Source organism: Lactuca sativa, chromosome 8 (genome assembly GCF_002870075.4).
Source record: "Lactuca sativa cultivar Salinas chromosome 8, Lsat_Salinas_v11, whole genome shotgun sequence".
Taxonomy (NCBI): domain Eukaryota; kingdom Viridiplantae; phylum Streptophyta; class Magnoliopsida; order Asterales; family Asteraceae; genus Lactuca; species Lactuca sativa.
The window spans coordinates 232,695,138-232,712,333 of NC_056630.2; the positions used below are offsets into that span (position 1 = coordinate 232,695,138).

Consider the following 17,196-nt stretch of genomic DNA (forward strand, 5'->3'; position numbering starts at 1 on the left):
CTTGGATCTATGTTTGACTAAGATACATGCAAATAATTATTTTTCCAAGGTTCTTATCCTATCTAGCATGGCATTGGGAACTTGTATCAAATAAAGCTAGTAGAATTACTTACCTTGTAGTTGTAGTTGATTGCTTGGAGTTTTAGAGCCTAGCACCAATTGTGTGGTTGCCTCAAATGGAAATTACAAATCACCACAAAATTGGAACTTTGAGAGAATAGTAATCACCTTTCTTGAAATCGGCCCTCTTGCTTTACTCACCACAACTAGTGTGATTTCAAGAACCAAAGCCTCCTTTATATAGTGTGGTGGATTAGGGTTACATCCATGTAAACCCTAATACCCATGTCTTTTCATTTCCATGAGATCCATGGGTTAAAGCTCCATGGAGTATCCATGGACTTTCCATGCAAGCCTAGCCCATTCCAAATAAGCATTAGCCCACACTATATAAATAAAAGAGCCCATATTTAATTAGTAATACTTTTGATCTCTAAATTAATTCTAGATTAGTTATAGATCAGTACTACTTAAATAATATGATTTTATATTATTATATTAGAACTTATAATATATTAATAAATCATAAATGATACTATTATCAAAAGATTATCCATAAATTGTTCGGGTGAAGTGCAACCCAAATGTACCATGCCGGGTCGGGTCAAGTACATACCAAATATAGTTATGGACTTCGACACTATATCCAACAAATATCATATCAAAATTACAAATCCCAATTACATTTTCATAACATTCACCTTTTTGTCTTCCCTTATAACGATTTTATTGATCAATAGGTACAACTACATGTATAAGTGTTCCATCTCGTGCACCTATTGCTCCAGGAAATATGTGCATTAGCCGTCTATGTCGTTCTGAGGTATTTCTTGTTTGATTAGACGAGGTTGGTACTATAATTTCTCGTGCAAAACACATCATTGCACGTAAGACCTCATGAAAACATCGGTGAATCGTTTGTGTGGAGTGATTAAATCTTTCTTTAACGGCTCGAAAACGTTCATTATGTCCTATAACATGTAAAAGCATAGCCATCTTCTCTTCAATGCTTATCATTATACTACATTGCAACCAATTTCTTTGTGTAAAGTGATTACATAATAGTACAAAAGCATATTGTGAAAGACGTATTGTAACGCCTGTGTTTCCGGGCTTGCCATTTTTAGCAATGTAATGGTCTAGGTTAACCTTTGTAACCCGTTTTGATATAATAAGGTTGTATTATTTGAGTATTATGTGTTTTGTGCTTAATTGCTTAATTATGTGGTTTGATTAATTAAGAATAATAATAAGCGTCAAAATTTAAGTGTAAAATAAACTTAATATCTTTGATCTATGTTGTAGTAGATGAAACGAGGTTTCCGAATATATATAGAACGCCCAAATCTGACTTCGTATGAGGAAGTTATGATTTATCGAAGTTCCGGCTTAGCGGTATGCAGCCTGAAATACTCGATTTGAGATCGAGCGGTTTTTAGCCGAAGCAATCTAAATAAGAATCGAAGATCTCATTGTTGGTATCGAAGCGATAAAAAGTTAGGCGAGAACGAACGTCAAACGAAGAAGTTATGAATTTATAACGAAAGTTTCTGTCCCGGCCTATTAAAAATAATTAATAAAAATAAATCAAAATTAGCCGACGGAGTCAAAATGAAAGTCGTAGAGCGTGGTCTCACCTTTCCGTGGATATAAAGAACGTCGAAAACGGAGTTCGTATGAAGAAGTTATGAAATTCCGAAGTTTATTAATCATTTTGTATTTAAATTTAATTATAAAATCGGAAGCCTTGTCCGAAGACGAGTCACCGGTGTGATCCGGAGTATGCCCCGTGTACGAGGGTACGCTACCGCGTACTCAGCATAGTGTCGACACTTCAGATGACGCATGCAGTGACGATTTCGGAAGCAGTACGCGCTGCGTACTACAGTACGCCCCGCGTACTCCGAGGCTCCAGCCTCTATAAAAGGGATCCGAAGGCAGCCGATAGTTTTGTTCATTTCTTCTCTTCTCTCTTCCATTTTGCATCATTTTGCGTGCCAGAAATACCCCGAAGCCCCGGTATCATACTCTAGCCCCGAGGCAAGTACCGAGATCCCGAAGATCCCGAGAAGTGCGGTTCCCAAGTCGAAGCTCTGCCCACGAGAAGTTCGATTTTTGAGGAGATCTTCCAGATCTGCTGAGGATTACTACTTCTATAAGCCGTAGTGCTGTCGGATCATCTTCTGATCAAGTGACTGTGTAGTTATTTTCTTTCCAAATACAATAATATGAAGTATTTTATATAAACTACGTGCTATGTGTATATATTGGTTGTGTTATGTGTGAATGTGTATTCACTCTCTTCTATCTTATAGATCTGATTATTTCTCTATGAGATATGTGTTATCTGTGTGTGTGCCTCATCTGTTATGTGATATATGTGTTGATTAAAGCATGCTATACCGGTTTTTAAACTATGTATACAAATGTATATTTTGTATCTACTAATATGTTGGGTAGAACATGGGTAGACAATTGGTGTGTAATAAACGGATGAGAGGCCTCGTTGTTGTTTGATTTAGTCATCTAGCGGAGTTTAGATGACGGCCACATACTTTTCTAGATAGTCTTGTGGAAACATTAGCAGGTTCGCCACCTGTAGGTGTTAATGAACTTGGGTGTTCATTCGTTGTACTCCATCCCCCTCATGGTTGCCTTATTTGACTTATATTGCTGAGGTACCCCCGAAGCATGTGTTGTCGCCCCAATGAAGTATTCTTAGACTAGGTCCCTTATGTTAGTTGTTTTAGGGACATTAAAGTGAGAATAACGGGAATGGGTAATTGGGTTATTGTTGGTTGGTGAAAATTAAATATGATATTTATTGTGGGTTGAAAACCCTATATGCTCACCAGGCTCCCAAGCCTGACCCACTCAGTTTTAAATTGTATTACAAGAAGTGGCGGAAGGGCATGAGATGGATGAACCATCAAGTTGTTTTCTTTACAAGTCTGCATATGTTTATATTTGTTATATGACTTGTAATGTATTCATTTATGCTTATTGGTCTGTATCGGAACATGACACCCCGAGTTTTGATTATAATGAAAATACATTTCTTTTATGAAATGCTTCGGTAAACATTGTTTTATCATGTTTTGTTTTTGGGAACAAATTCCACAACTCTTTCAAATCAAAAGGATTTACTCTTAAAATATTTAAAAGCATAAATGAAAAAAATCGGTCTTTTCTGGCCGAGATTTTGGGGATGTCACAGTTGGTATCAGAGCATTAGTTTAAGCGAACTAGGAATTTGTAGGATTTCTAGACTTAAACTTAGAATGCTAAGTGAAATTTTGAGATGTGTGTCTGTTGTGATTTAGACACGAGCATTAGTTTATTTTAGGAAAGTTGCCTAAAATGCTTTTATGTGCTAAATGTTATATGTTGTCATATATGATATTATTTGTTCGGATCTATGGTCTGTTGCCGACCGGATCTAGAAACCTTATGTGTGTAGGATTGTAAGCGTACATCTACGATATTAGATCTAGCATGTAAACGTTTCGGAGTGATAAGGATGATTTGAATATCTACCATGATTGAGGATCTAATTTCACCTTATTTGGTGTGTAGATCAAAATGGTGAGAACAAGAAGTGGAGTTGGAAATGTTGATGAAAACAGGAATCAACCACCAGTGATTGAGCCAATACCTGTCGTAGCAGCAGCACCTGAGCCAATAACCATGGCTGGTGTGCAATTGATGATTCAGACGATGTTGGATCGTCAGATGGATGAAACTAGACGGTTGCTTCAACAAAATCGTGAAGAACTGTCGATTCGTGTGGAAGAGCCTGAATTAAATGAAGGGCACTCGGAAGGTGGAAACTTCAGTGGGTCTGTTGGTCCAGCCAACCCACCGGTAGTTAGGCAAGATAACCATGAAGGAAGGAATGATGGAATGGGATGCAAGTACAAGGACTTTTTGACTTGCAAACCATCGACCTTCAATGGAAAGGAGGATCCGATTGGGGTTATGGATTGGATCTCCGAAATGGAGCTAGCCTTCATGACGTGTGGCTGCAGAGGTAAGTTGCAAACTATCTATGTCGTGCGTCAATTCTGAGGTGGAGCCGTTCGTTGGTGGAACACTCTAGGGAGGACCTTAAGCCCTAATGAGCCACTGCAATTGTCATGGGTAGAGTTCTTGGTGCAGTTCAAGCGCAAGTTCTGCTCGGCTCAAAATCTGTTGGAGTTGGAGAATAAGTTTTTGACATTGACGAAGGGTAGCATGTCAGTGGATGAGTACACCAATAACTTCACCGATAAGATGGAGTTTGCCTTGCGTATCGTTCCAGATGAGCTGACAAAGGTGGATCGGTATGCGAAGGGACTTCCATGGGAGTACGAGGTGCCAGTACGTCAGGCACTTACTCTAGAGGCAGCTATCTGGGCTGCCAAGTCTGTTGAGAACATGATCAAGGGGAGAACCACCGACAAGGTTGATGTTGGTGAGAAAAGAAAGTTTGAGGGAACATCTGGTTCTGGTAAGAAAGGAAAATTTTTGAAATCTGATTCGAAAAAGTTTGGAGGAAAAGGAGGCGAAGCAAAGTGGTGTGATAAGTGTAAGAAAAACCACTTTGGGAAATGTAGCGAGGATGTGACCTGCTACAAGTGTGGAAAGGTTGGACATTTTGCCAATGAATGTCCGAACAACAAAAGGATGTGTTTTGGGTGTAATGAAGAGGGGCATATTTTGAAAGACTGTCCGAAGAAGAAGGAGGCAGCAAAGCCCAACATTCCACCAAAGCCGAAGGCGAGAGCCTTCCAGATGACACTTGAGGCTGCAAAGGATGAAGCTGATGTCGCTTCATGTACCTTTCTCGTAAACGAATTACCTGCTCATATATTGTTTGATTCTGGAGCCAACTACTCCTTTATTTCGCATGAGTTTGGTAGAAAGCTAGCTTTGCCTATTGATAGACTAGATAATGCTTTATTAGTCGAAGTAGCTAGTGGCAAGTTTGTACCTGTTAGCCATCGTATGAAAAACGTCTTAGTCGACCTAAATGGGAATAAGTTTTACGAGGCGTTATTGCCTATCGAACTTAATGGTTTCGACATCGTCTTGGGAATGGATTGGCTTAGTGCCAATGATGCCGAAATTTTATGCAAGAAAAAGATAGTTAAAGTAAACCCGCCTGGAAAAGATTCGTTTATGGTGTATGGGGACAAACGGCGAGTGAATTCTGAGATCATTTATCTAATGAAAGCCAGAAAGTGTTTGACCAAGGGATGTACATCATATTTAGCATTTGTGATTGATGCTAAGATGGAAAAGAAGGTGATGCAGAGCATTCCAGTGGTGTGTGATTTTCCGGAAGTGTTCCCCGAGGATCTTCCTAGATTACCACCTGATAGACAAGTGGAGTTCAGAATAGACTTGTTACCAGGAACCACGCCAATAGCAAAAGCACCTTATCGATTAGCACCGACGGAGATGAAGGAGCTGATGATGCAACTTCAGGAGTTATTGGACAAAGGTTTCATTAGACCTAGTTCATCGCCCTGGGGAGATCCGATGTTATTTGTGAAGAAGAAAGATGGAAGTATGAGAATGTGCATCGATTACAGAGAGCTGAACAAGGCAACAATAAAGAATAGATATCCGTTGCCGAGGATTGATGACCTGTTTGATCAATTGCAAGGTTCGAGCTATTTCTCGAAGATCGATCTTAGGTCAGGATATCATCAGCTAAAAGTAAGAGAGCAAGATATCGAGAAGACTGCATTCAGAACTAGATATGGACACTACGAGTTCTTGGTTATGTCGTTTGGACTAACCAATGCTCCGGCAGCATTCATGGATTTGATGAATAGGGTTTGTAACCCGTTCCTCGATAAATCTGTGATAGTGTTCATAGACGACATTCTGATTTACTCGAAAAGCCAGGAGGAGCATGGCAGACACTTGCGAGAAGTGTTAGAAGTTTTGAAGAAGGAGAAGCTTTGTGCAAAGTTCTCCAAATGTGATTTTTGGATTTGTGAAGTCCAATTCTTGGATCATGTGGTCAACCAAGAAGGGATAATGGTTGATCCAGCGAAGATTGAAGCTGTGATGAAGTGGGAACAACCGAAAAGTCCCACGGAGATTCGAAGCTTTTTGGGATTAGTCGGATATTACCGCAGGTTTATCCAAGGCTTTTCTTCGATTGCTACTCCATTAACAGCTTTGACCCACAAAGGAGCTACTTATGCTTGGAGTGAGAAGCATAAAGAAGCATTCGAGAAGTTAAAGAAGAAGCTATGCGAGGCACCGATACTTTCTCTACCCGATGGAGTTGAAGACTTCGCTGTTTATAGAGATGCGTCTGGTGTTGGATTGGGTTGTGTTTTGACCCAAAGAGAATAGGTGATAGCATATGCGTCTCGACAGCTGAAAGAGCATGAAAAGAATTACCCGACTCATGATTTGGAGTTGGCAGCGGTAGTTTTCGCTCTGAAAATATGGAGGCATTACCTCTATGGCACGAAGTGCAAACTTTTCACTGATCATAAGAGTCTCCAATATCTCTTTAATCAGAAAGAATTGAATATGAGGCAACGACGCTTGCTAGAATTACTTAAAGACTACCACTGCGAGATACTTTACCACCCCGGTAAAGCTAATCTTGTTGCTGATGCTCTCAGTTGGAAAGTCAATCTTGAAAGGAGGAGGCCAAGAGCGTTGAGAATTGAAGTTGTCTCGACCATTGTGGAAAGTATAAAGAAAGCTCAAGAGGAAGCTTCTGAGAAAAATGACCGAAAGGAGGAACGTTTGGGTAAAACGTTGGTGTTTGGTACTAACGGTCATGGACTGAAGGTATTCCAAGATCGTATTTGGGTACCTAAGTCAGGAGGAATTAGGGATCTTCTGATGGAAGAAGCTCACAAAACCATGTACTCAATTCATCCAGGTAGCACTAAAATGTATAGGGACCTGAAACCCTACTACTGGTGGCCGACGATGAAGCTTGATGTTGCAAAGTATGTGGCCGAGTGTGTGACTTGTGCGAGAGTCAAGACACAACATCAGAAACCTTACGGGAGTTTAGAACCATTGCCTGTGCCTATGGGTAAGTGGGAAGACATTGCTATGGATTTTGTCACTAAACTGCCCAGAACAAAGAATGGTCACGACATGATTTGGGTGGTCGTTGATCGATTCACTAAGAGTGCACATTTCATAGCGGCCAGGGAGAAATGGTCTATGGAAAAGCTTGCGAATTCTTACGTGAAGGAAATTGTGAGGCTTCACGGTGTTCCGTTAACGATTGTATCGGATCGTGATAGCCGTTTCACCTCAAGGTTTTGGAAAAGTCTACAAGAGGAAAAGGGTACCAAGTTATGTTTAAGCACAGCTTACCATCCGCAGACTGATGGTCAGAGTGAAAGAACAATACAAACACTTGAAGATATGCTGAGAGCATGTACCTTGGAATTCCTAGGTAATTGGGATGAGCATTTACCGTTGGTAGAATTTTCCTATAATAATAGTTTTCACTCGAGCATTAAGATGGCACCTTATCAAGCTTTGTAAGGATAGAAGTGTCGTACACCGTCTTGTTGGCTTGAGGCTGGGGAAAAGCAGTTTATGGGACCGGAGATGGTTCATCAAACTGCTGAAAAGTTGAAAATAATTAGGGAAAGAATGTTAGCAGCTCAAGATCGTCAAAAGAGCTATGCTGACAAGAAGCGAAGACCGATGACTTTTGAGGTTGGAGATTCGGTTTTGCTTAAAGTCTCGCCGTGGAAGGGACTTATAAGATTTGGTAAAAGGGGAAAGTTGAGTCCAAGGTTTATTGGACCGTTTAAAGTCCTTCAGAGGATTGGGAACCAAGTTTACAAGCTCGAATTACCCGAAGAACTGAATGGAATTCACAACACTTTTCATGTGTGTTATTTGAGGAAGTTCACGGGAGAAGTTCCCGATATAATTCCAATTTCTGAATTGAGAATTGATGAGAACAAAATGTTGATTGAAGAACCAGAGGAAATTGTTGACCGAAAGACTAAGAAGTTGCGACGCAAAATGGTTGGGTTAGTGCTTGTCCGATGGACACACGCGAATGGGCCGAATCTCACCTGGGAGACGGAGGGTGACATGTTGATTCGCTATCCGCATTTGTTTGTCGATGTGTGATTCTGGGGACGGAATCATTCTAAGGTGGAGAGAATTGTAACGCCTGTGTTTCCGGGCTTGCCATTTTTAGCAATGTAATGGTGTAGGTTAACCTTTGTAGCCCGTTTTCATATAATAAGGTTGTATTATTTGAGTATTATGTGTTTTGTGCTTAATTGCTTAATTATGTGGTTTGATTAATTAAGAATAAAAATCAATGTCAAAATTTAAGTGTAAAATAAACTTAATATCTTTGATCTATGTTGTGGTAGTTGAAATGAGGTTTCCGAATATATATAGAACGCCCAAATCTGACTTCGTATGAGGAAGTTATGATTTATCGAAGTTCCGGCTTAGCGGTATGCAGCCTGAAATACTCGATTTGAGATCGAGCGGTTTTTAGCCGAAACAATCTAAATGAGAATCGAAGATCTCATTGTTGGTATCGAAACAATAAAAAGTTAGGCGAGAACGGACGTCAAACGAAGAAGTTATGAATTTATAACGAAAGTTTCTGTCCCGGCCTATTAAAAATAATTAATAAAAATAAATTCAAAATTAGCCGACAGAGTCAAAACGAAAGTCGTAGAGCGTGGTCTCACCTTTCCATGGATATAAAGAACGTCGAAAACGGAGTTCGTATGAATAAGTTATGAATTTCCGAAGTTTATTAATCATTTTGTATTTAAATGTAATTATAAAATCGGAAGCCTTATCCGAAGACGAGTCACCGGTGTGATCCGGAGTACGCCCCGCGTACGAGGGTACGCTACCGCGTACTCAGCATATTGTCGACACTTCGGATGACGCATGCAGTGACGATTTCGGAAGCAGTACGCGCTGCGCACTGCAGTACGCCTCGCGTACTCCGAGGCTCCAGCCTCTATAAAAGGGATTTGAAGGCAGCCGAGAGTTTTGTTCATTTCTTCTCTTCTCTCTCCCGTTTTGCATCGTTTTGCGTGCCAGAAATACACCGAAGCCCCGGTATCATACTCTAGCCCCGAGGCAAGTCCCGAGATCCCGAAGATCCCGAGAAGTGCGGTTCCCGAGTCGAAGCTCTGCCCGCGAGAAGTTCGATTTTCGAGGAGATCTTCCAGATCTGCTGAGGATTACTACTTCTATAAGTCGTAGTGCTGTCGGATCATCTTCTGATCAAGTGAGTGTGTAGTTATTTTCTTTCCAAATACAATAATATGAAGTATTTTATATAAAATACGTGCTATGTGTATATATTGGTTGTGTTATGTGTGAATGTGTATTCACTCTCTTCTATCTTATAGATCTGATTATTTCTCTATGAGATATGTGTTATGCGTGTGTGTTCCTCATCTGTTATGTGATATATGTGTTGATTAAAGCATGCTATACCGGTTTTTAAACTATGTATACAAATGTATATTTTGTATCTACTAATATGTTGGGTAGAACATGGGTAGACAATTGGTGTGTAATAAACGGATGAGAGGCCTCGTTGTTGTTTGATTTAGTCATCTAGCGGAGTTTAGATGACGACCACATACTTTTCTAGATAGTCTTGTGGAAACATTAGCAGGTTCGCCACCTGTAGGTGTTAATGAACTTGGGTGTTCATTCGTTGTACTCCATCCCCCTCATGGTTGCCTTATTTGACTTATATTGCTGAGGTACCCCCGAAGCATGTGTTGTCGCCCCAATGAAGTATTCTTAGACTAGGTCCCTTATGTTAGTTGTTTTAGGGACATTAAAGTGAGAATAACGGGAATGGGTAATTGGGTTATTGTTGGTTGGTGAAAATTAAATATGATATTTATTGTGGGTTGAAAACCCTATATGCTCACCAGGCTCCCAAGCCTGACCCACTCAGTTTTAAATTGTATTACAAGAAGTGGCGGAAGGGCATGAGATGGATGAACCATCAAGTTGTTTTCTTTACAAGTCTGCATATGTTTATATTTGTTATATGACTTGTAATGTATTCATTTATGCTTATTGGTCTGTATCGGAACATGACACCCCGAGTTTTGATTATAATGAAAATACATTTCTTTTATGAAATGCTTCGGTAAACATTGTTTTATCATGTTTTGTTTTTGGGAACAAATTCCACAACTCTTTCAAATCAAAAGGATTTACTCTGAAAATATTTAAAAGCATAAATGAAAAAAATCGGTCTTTTCTGGCCGAGATTTTAGGGATGTCACACGTATCATATCATAACATTGTATATGACATCCGTGTATCAAATCTTGTGTATACACATACCCCTTTGCTACTTGTTCACTAGCTCTTATTCTTTTAACTATTCTTTGCCTTTGTCGGGCCAACATCAACCAATACCACGAGAATATAAGGAAATATAAAAATTCACCTTCTTTGTCCATGTGTCTTGTGTGATATCAAATACAAATTACATTTAAATCAATAACATAACACTCAATAACATAACAATCGATAACATAACAAACTGTAACATGTAAATACTAAAAGCATAACATTCCATAACATATAAATTCATATAACATAACTGCACCTAAGAAAACAATCCATAACATAATTAAACCATAGAATACTAATGTCAAACAATGAACCATGACATACTAAAGTCAACCAACTAATCCAAACTTTCTTCCCGCATTTGTTACCCACGACTCACAATTTGACAAGTTAAGCCGCAACCAAATTTTCCTATTACCAGCACTTTCAGCAAATAACATAAGAGCAGTGATGTATTTCAGATCATATTCTCCCCACTCCAAGCTTGTCAACTTCGCCATACAAGCATCCATCTCATTGTCAAGATTATTTGCTTCCGTGAATGCTTGTGTAGCCTTGATAATTTCTTTTCCAACTTCTTTCAACTCATCATTTAGTGTGGTTTCTTTAGGACCATTTCGTTTGCCTCCCTTGTTTCTTGTTCGCCCAAATGATTCCTCAATAGTAGGTTGAGGTACTGTTGAGCTTAGGGTATCTGCATGAGGTGCTGGCTCATCCATCTCTGTATCCTCAAAATCATGTGTACTAAAGGTTTCATTGGGATGAGGTAGTGTCGAAGATGGCCCCCAACTGTGAACACCAGTCGAGGTCGCCCTTTCAAATAGTTGGGTACAAAGTTCAGGGCAAGGGAGGGATGTATTTCTCAACTTATCTACATACTTGTTCAACTGTTTGAAAATTTAATAAATATTATTACAGTATTAAAAAAGTAATCTAATTTAAAAAATATGTATATATGTACTTCGCTTCCGCTTCCCATTCTTCATTAGTCATGTTAAAAGAATTCGTTACAGGATCATAAATATTTCTTGTTTTGTTTTTAAGTTTTAACCACACTGCATACTTTGCTTTTAAATAGTCGTATCGGTTTTTCATTTGTTTTTTCTCGACAACAAAATTATGATCTGTTTTCAATTTCTCTGCGACCACAGCCCATGAGCTTGCTTTTACACCATTACCCTCCTGGCCATTGCTTGTCAATTCTTGTATATATGATTCCAAAAAACTTTTGTCCACCAATTCCGACTTCCAACTAACCCTAATTCTTTTATCTGTCATTTCTATTGTAAAAAGGGGGAAAAATAGCTAGTCATCCACATAACACACATTTACAAATAAATCAAGCATAAATGTGATTTCGTCACATTTTTAACAGCATATACAACATATATTTTGATTTCATACAAATAAATTTTGATCTCATAAGCATATAACACTTTTTAATTTCTGATTTCACACAAACATGTACAACATATTCAAACATAAGTTCATTTCAACAACCTAAAATCTGATTTTATTCAAACATTAGTTAATGTTAAAATCACACATTAGTTCATATAGAGAAAATCAGATTTCATACACAAATATTCATTCATTCATATAGCAAACATCAGATTTCATACACAAAAACACATTATGAATTGATTTTATGCTAATCCCTTAAACTAATTGAATCAAAGAAAAATAAAAGTAGTAATTTCAAAGTTTGATTTCAGAATGAAATCAGTAATTTGACAACTGAGATGAAGGGTTTTGTGATTTCAGAAAAAGAAAAGCAAAAATAAAATAAAATAATAACGCATAAATCTTACCTGTTCGTCGTCGGTGCAGAGGAATCGCCGGCCTGTGTGCGTCGTCGCCGGAGAAAATTGGGCAGGAGATGAAATCGCGATGGATGAGGCAATCAGCCGGTGTTGGCGATGGAGGGGAGCACCTTTTGTCTAGGGTACTGGCGAGTGGCGAAGGAGGAGAGACGGATCAAAGGGCAAAAACGCATAGCTTTTAGTCGGGAGGTCTTTTTTTGCTTAATGGGTAAGTTGATTTGGCTGACTGAATCAACTATATTTTGTAATTATCAAGCATCCAACTGCTGACTGAATCAGCAGTCTGACCGGACCCGGTAAGTTTAAATCAAACACCCCCTTCGTTGTCTACCATCTCCACCTTCCCTATCGCTGCCTTCCACCATAACCTAGATCTAAAACATCAATTGCTGTCTTTTACCAGCAACAACTCCTATTTTTCTCCTTTTTCTCTCTATCTAAATGTCACCAGAATGGTCGGACAATGCATCCATGTGTGTCGATTTCATTTGTTTGGATCCAAATCTATCCCCAGATCTGCATATAGATATGTTTTTCTTGATCTTTTTTAGATTTTAATTGATTAAGGTTTGGTTTGGATTTGTTCTGCATTGTTGCTTTCCCCCACCCGTCTACCTTAAGGAATATTACCACATTTGGTGACCTTTTTTTCCTAATCAGTCACCATCTGCTATCACCATTCACCACCAAGATATTCTTATGATAATTTTTTTTTTTTTTTTTGTAGCTTGAAAAAAATGCATAACAATGCGTTTGGAGCTTGAATAGGAAGAAAACCCATATCGACCGGAGCTTTGGAATGCGTGAAAACCCATGTACATATAATTACATTATATTGTTTTATCTTTTGGTTTTTTTTTTATCTTTTTTTAATGATATGCAAGTTGATTTATGTTTCGGTAAAGCTTTTTGGTTAAGAAAAATAGTAACAAGTTTTTCTTGTTTTTAATTGGATCCGCTATGTAGTGGACTTCTCATATCAATAGGCAAAATGAGATTATTATGAAAATGATTTTCAAATTTGGTTGAAAAGGTTTTCTATGTGTATATTTTTCTACATTGTTTTATCCTCTTAGAATAAAGTTTTATATAAGACGTTTGTTGATATATTTTTTGCCTTATTTACTTATTTTTTTTTGTTTTTATTTTGTTTTCGTGCGTTTACATGTGTTGTATTTGTTTTTAGGATTTTTATGGTAAATATTTGTATTAAATATACATGATGAGTTCTTCTAACTATTGCAGTTGCATAATAAAGAATTGATAATTGAACAGAAAACTGGAAAAATATGTTCCAGATTCTATATTTATTTAAGCAATCGCAGGACATATATATAAGATAAAAGCTTGTGGAACAAGCAAATAAAAGATAACAACTAAAGACTAGGAATAAGAAAACAATAATCCTAATCTAAAAAGATTAATATATAACTATCGGATAAAGATATCCAACACTCCCCCTCAAGCTGGAGCGTGAAGATCTCGAACGCCAAGCTTGCCACGTAAAAACCGGAATCGATCCATTCCGAGAGGTTTAGTAAAAATATTAGCAACTTGATCGTTGGTGCTGATATATAAAGGCTTGATCTGTCCAGATTCCACACGTTCACGTACAAAATAGCAATCCATCTCCACATGTTTTGTACGTTCATGGAAGACAGGATTATTGGCAATATGACGAGCCGCTTCGTTGTCACAATAAAGAGAAGTAGGACCAGATTGGGGAGCTTCCATATCAGAAAGTAATCATCTTAACCAAAGGAGTTCACTAACTGTAGTAGCCATGGATCGATATTCAGCCTCAGTCGATGACCTTGACACCACAGACTGTTTCTTTGTCTTCCAGGAGATTGGTGCTCCACCCAAAGTAATGAAGTAACCAGTTTTAGAACGACGGGTAAATGAACATCCAAGTCAATCAGAATCACAATAAGCACGCAGAGTTAGATTTCCAACAGAAGGAAGAAATATCCCTTGACCTGGATTGGTTTTAAGATGGCGTAAAACTCTGTGAACAACATTGAGATGGGGTTTTTTAGGGGAAGAGACAAATTGACTCAATGTATTAACAGCAAGAGTTATGTCAGGTCTTGTAACTTGCAAGTAAAGTAATCGCCCAATAAGACGTCGATATTGTTCTGCATCAACAAGCGGAGCATCAATAGCATGATCGAGTTTGACATTAGTTTCCATTGGGATGGAGCTAGGACGAGACCCTTGAAGACCACTATCTGAAAGAATATCCAACGTATACTTTCGTTGGCTCAACACCATACCATCTTCTGTACGAATAGCTTCGATTCCGAGAAAATATTTTAAAGGTCCTAAATCTTTAATGTTGAATTTTTTATGCAAAAACGTCTTGACTTTATCAATGTGCTCATCATTATTTCCAAGAAGAATGACGTCATCAACATAAATGAGAGCTGCAACATAATTATTATTAGCTTTGAATACAAACAACAAGTGGTCAGCTTTTGAATGCCGAAAACCAATTTCTAAGAGTGCTTCTGTGAATTTTCGACACCAATTCCTTGAAGCTTGGTGTAAACCATACAAGGATTTCCTCAACTTACACACACGCGTGTCACCCGTTTTAACGAATCCTTTGGATACTTTCATGTACACTTCTTCGTTAAGATCTCGAAGAAAGGCATTATTGACATCTAATTGGTGGATGCTCCATTTCTTTTGAACAGTGACCGCCAAAATTGTTCTGACAGTCACTAATTTTGCAACCGGTGCAAAGGTCTCGTGGAAATCAATGTCTTTTTCTTGAGTAAAACCTCTTGCAACTAGCCGTGCTTTGTATCTTTCTACTTCATCTGAAGGTTTGTATTTTATTTTGTAAACCCATTTGGAAACTATAGCTTTCTTACCTGGTGGCAAATGAGTTAGTGTCCAAGTGTTATTATTTTCAAGAGCTTCGATTTCATTCTTCATGTCCTCTTGCCATTGTGGGCATTTGGCGGCTTGAGAAAAGGATTTGGGTTCACTTTGTGTGGTAATTTCCATAAAAAAGGCTTTATGAGAAGCAATAAAATGATTATAAGACACATAATTAGATAAAGGATGTACCGTTGAGGTTGCTGAATTGCTAGGAGTGAGAGAATGATCTATGGAAGGTGGCAAGTCGACTTGATATTCCCCGTATTTCTGAGGTTTTACTCAAACTCTCTCAGGCCGCCGACTACCTCTAAAGTTCAATGTTTGACCATTGTCGCTTTCTGCTTCAGCTGGGACAAATTCGGACCCAACAAAAGTAGACATAGGTTGCTGATTTTGGACATCAGGTGTGGACCGAGACTCTTCTTCAGCAATATTGACCGGCCAAGTTTGTGCATTAGTCTTTGCTTGATCAAAAACATTTTCTTGTATAGGTTGAATAGTCTTAGTCTCTTCAACGTTTTTGTTACTGGTTTGTTCCTAATATGGAAAGTTACATTCAACAAATTTGACATCTCGGGACACTATGATCTTATTTTCATGTATGTCAAAAACCTTATACCCCTTTTACCTTTGTGGGTATCCGATGAACACATATGGCCTCCCCCTTTCTTCAAACTTATCTCTTCCTTGTTTATTCTCTTTCACATATACCAGACTGCTAAAAACTCGCATGTGATCATAACAAGGTTTTTGTCCAAGCAAAACTTCATATGGTGTTCTATTATTGATAGAACGAGATGGGATTCGATTTATGATATACGTAGCAGTTAACACACATTCTCCCCAGAACTCAATTGGTAAGTTTGGTTCGAATCTTAGGGCTCTCGCAACTTCAAGCAAATGTCTATGTTTACGTTCAACCACCCCATTTTGTTGCGGGGTGTGAACACAAGACGTTTCTAGTATCATGCATTTTTCTTCATACAACTTCATCATGAAATTAGAGGCGAATTCCCCCCCATTATCACTTCTTATTCTCTTGATACCTTTTCCAAATTGTGTTTGAATCATGTTGTAGAATGCAATCAGATTTTCACCAACATCTGACTTGTTTTTAATTAAATAAATCCAAGTGGATCTACTAAAATCATCTACAATTGTAAGAAAATAATGTGCACCCGAAAGTGAGGGAACCTTATAACCACCCCATATGTCATAGTGTATTAGCTCAAAACAAGAAGAAGTTTTAATATTACTATTTGGAAAAGGAAGTCGAGTTTGTTTAGCCCGTACACAAGAATCACAATTTTCTATGTTAACTACGCTACCAATAGATTCAATCTGGTGTAATTTAGATGAATGACCGAGTCGTTTATGCCATATTTCAGAATCGATCTTGACTGCCATGATTACAAACTTCTTATGCATGTCTTCCATATTGTATAGACCATTCTCACATCTACCCATGCCAATCAGCTTCCTCGTAGGTAAGTCATAGATGAAACAAAAATCGGGAAAGAATGTCATGATGCAATTAAGACTCTTAGTAATTTTACTAACTGACAAGAGGTTGCATCTAAATTTAGGTATATAGAGAACATCATCTATTTTGATGTTATCTGGGAGGTTAGCATTCCCAACTCCTTGAACAGGAACACTATCACCATTTGGTATTCTAGCTGGCACATCATCTTTTGAATTTCTTAAATTGAAAAGAACATCATTATTACAAGCAACATGCTTCGTGGCTCCTGAATTGATCACCCAAGGAATATTGAAAATGTGCTTACCAGCCATGTTAATCTCAGGTTTTTGTGTCTCACTTAGCTGCTTTATCAACTTGGTGTATTGTTCCTAGGTTAACCCTGGTATTGGACTGGAATCAACTTCAACATTTGCTGCCTTTGGCTTTGGGTTTGCCTGCTTTCGTTGGTCTCCATTTGCCTTTCGTTGACGTGTTTCCCACCACTCCGGATAACCGATTTTCTCAAAACACCCATCAATGGTGTGACCGGTTTTTCCACAATGTTTGCACTTCAAGCTTTCTAAGTTTTTCTTTTCATTTTGG

General features: G+C 38.4%; 1 protein-coding gene across 1 annotated transcript; it reads right to left on the bottom strand.

Annotated features, from left to right (window-relative positions):
• Positions 1-10,745: 10,745 nt before the first annotated feature.
• LOC111891795 (uncharacterized) lies at positions 10,746-11,694 on the bottom strand. Its single transcript, XM_023887851.1, has 2 exons — positions 11,428-11,694; positions 10,746-11,303 (listed from the first exon to the last, which is right to left on the bottom strand). The coding sequence occupies exons 1-2, from the start codon at positions 11,692-11,694 to the stop codon at positions 10,746-10,748; spliced, it is 825 nt and encodes a 274-aa protein (XP_023743619.1).
• Positions 11,695-17,196: the final 5,502 nt, after the last annotated feature.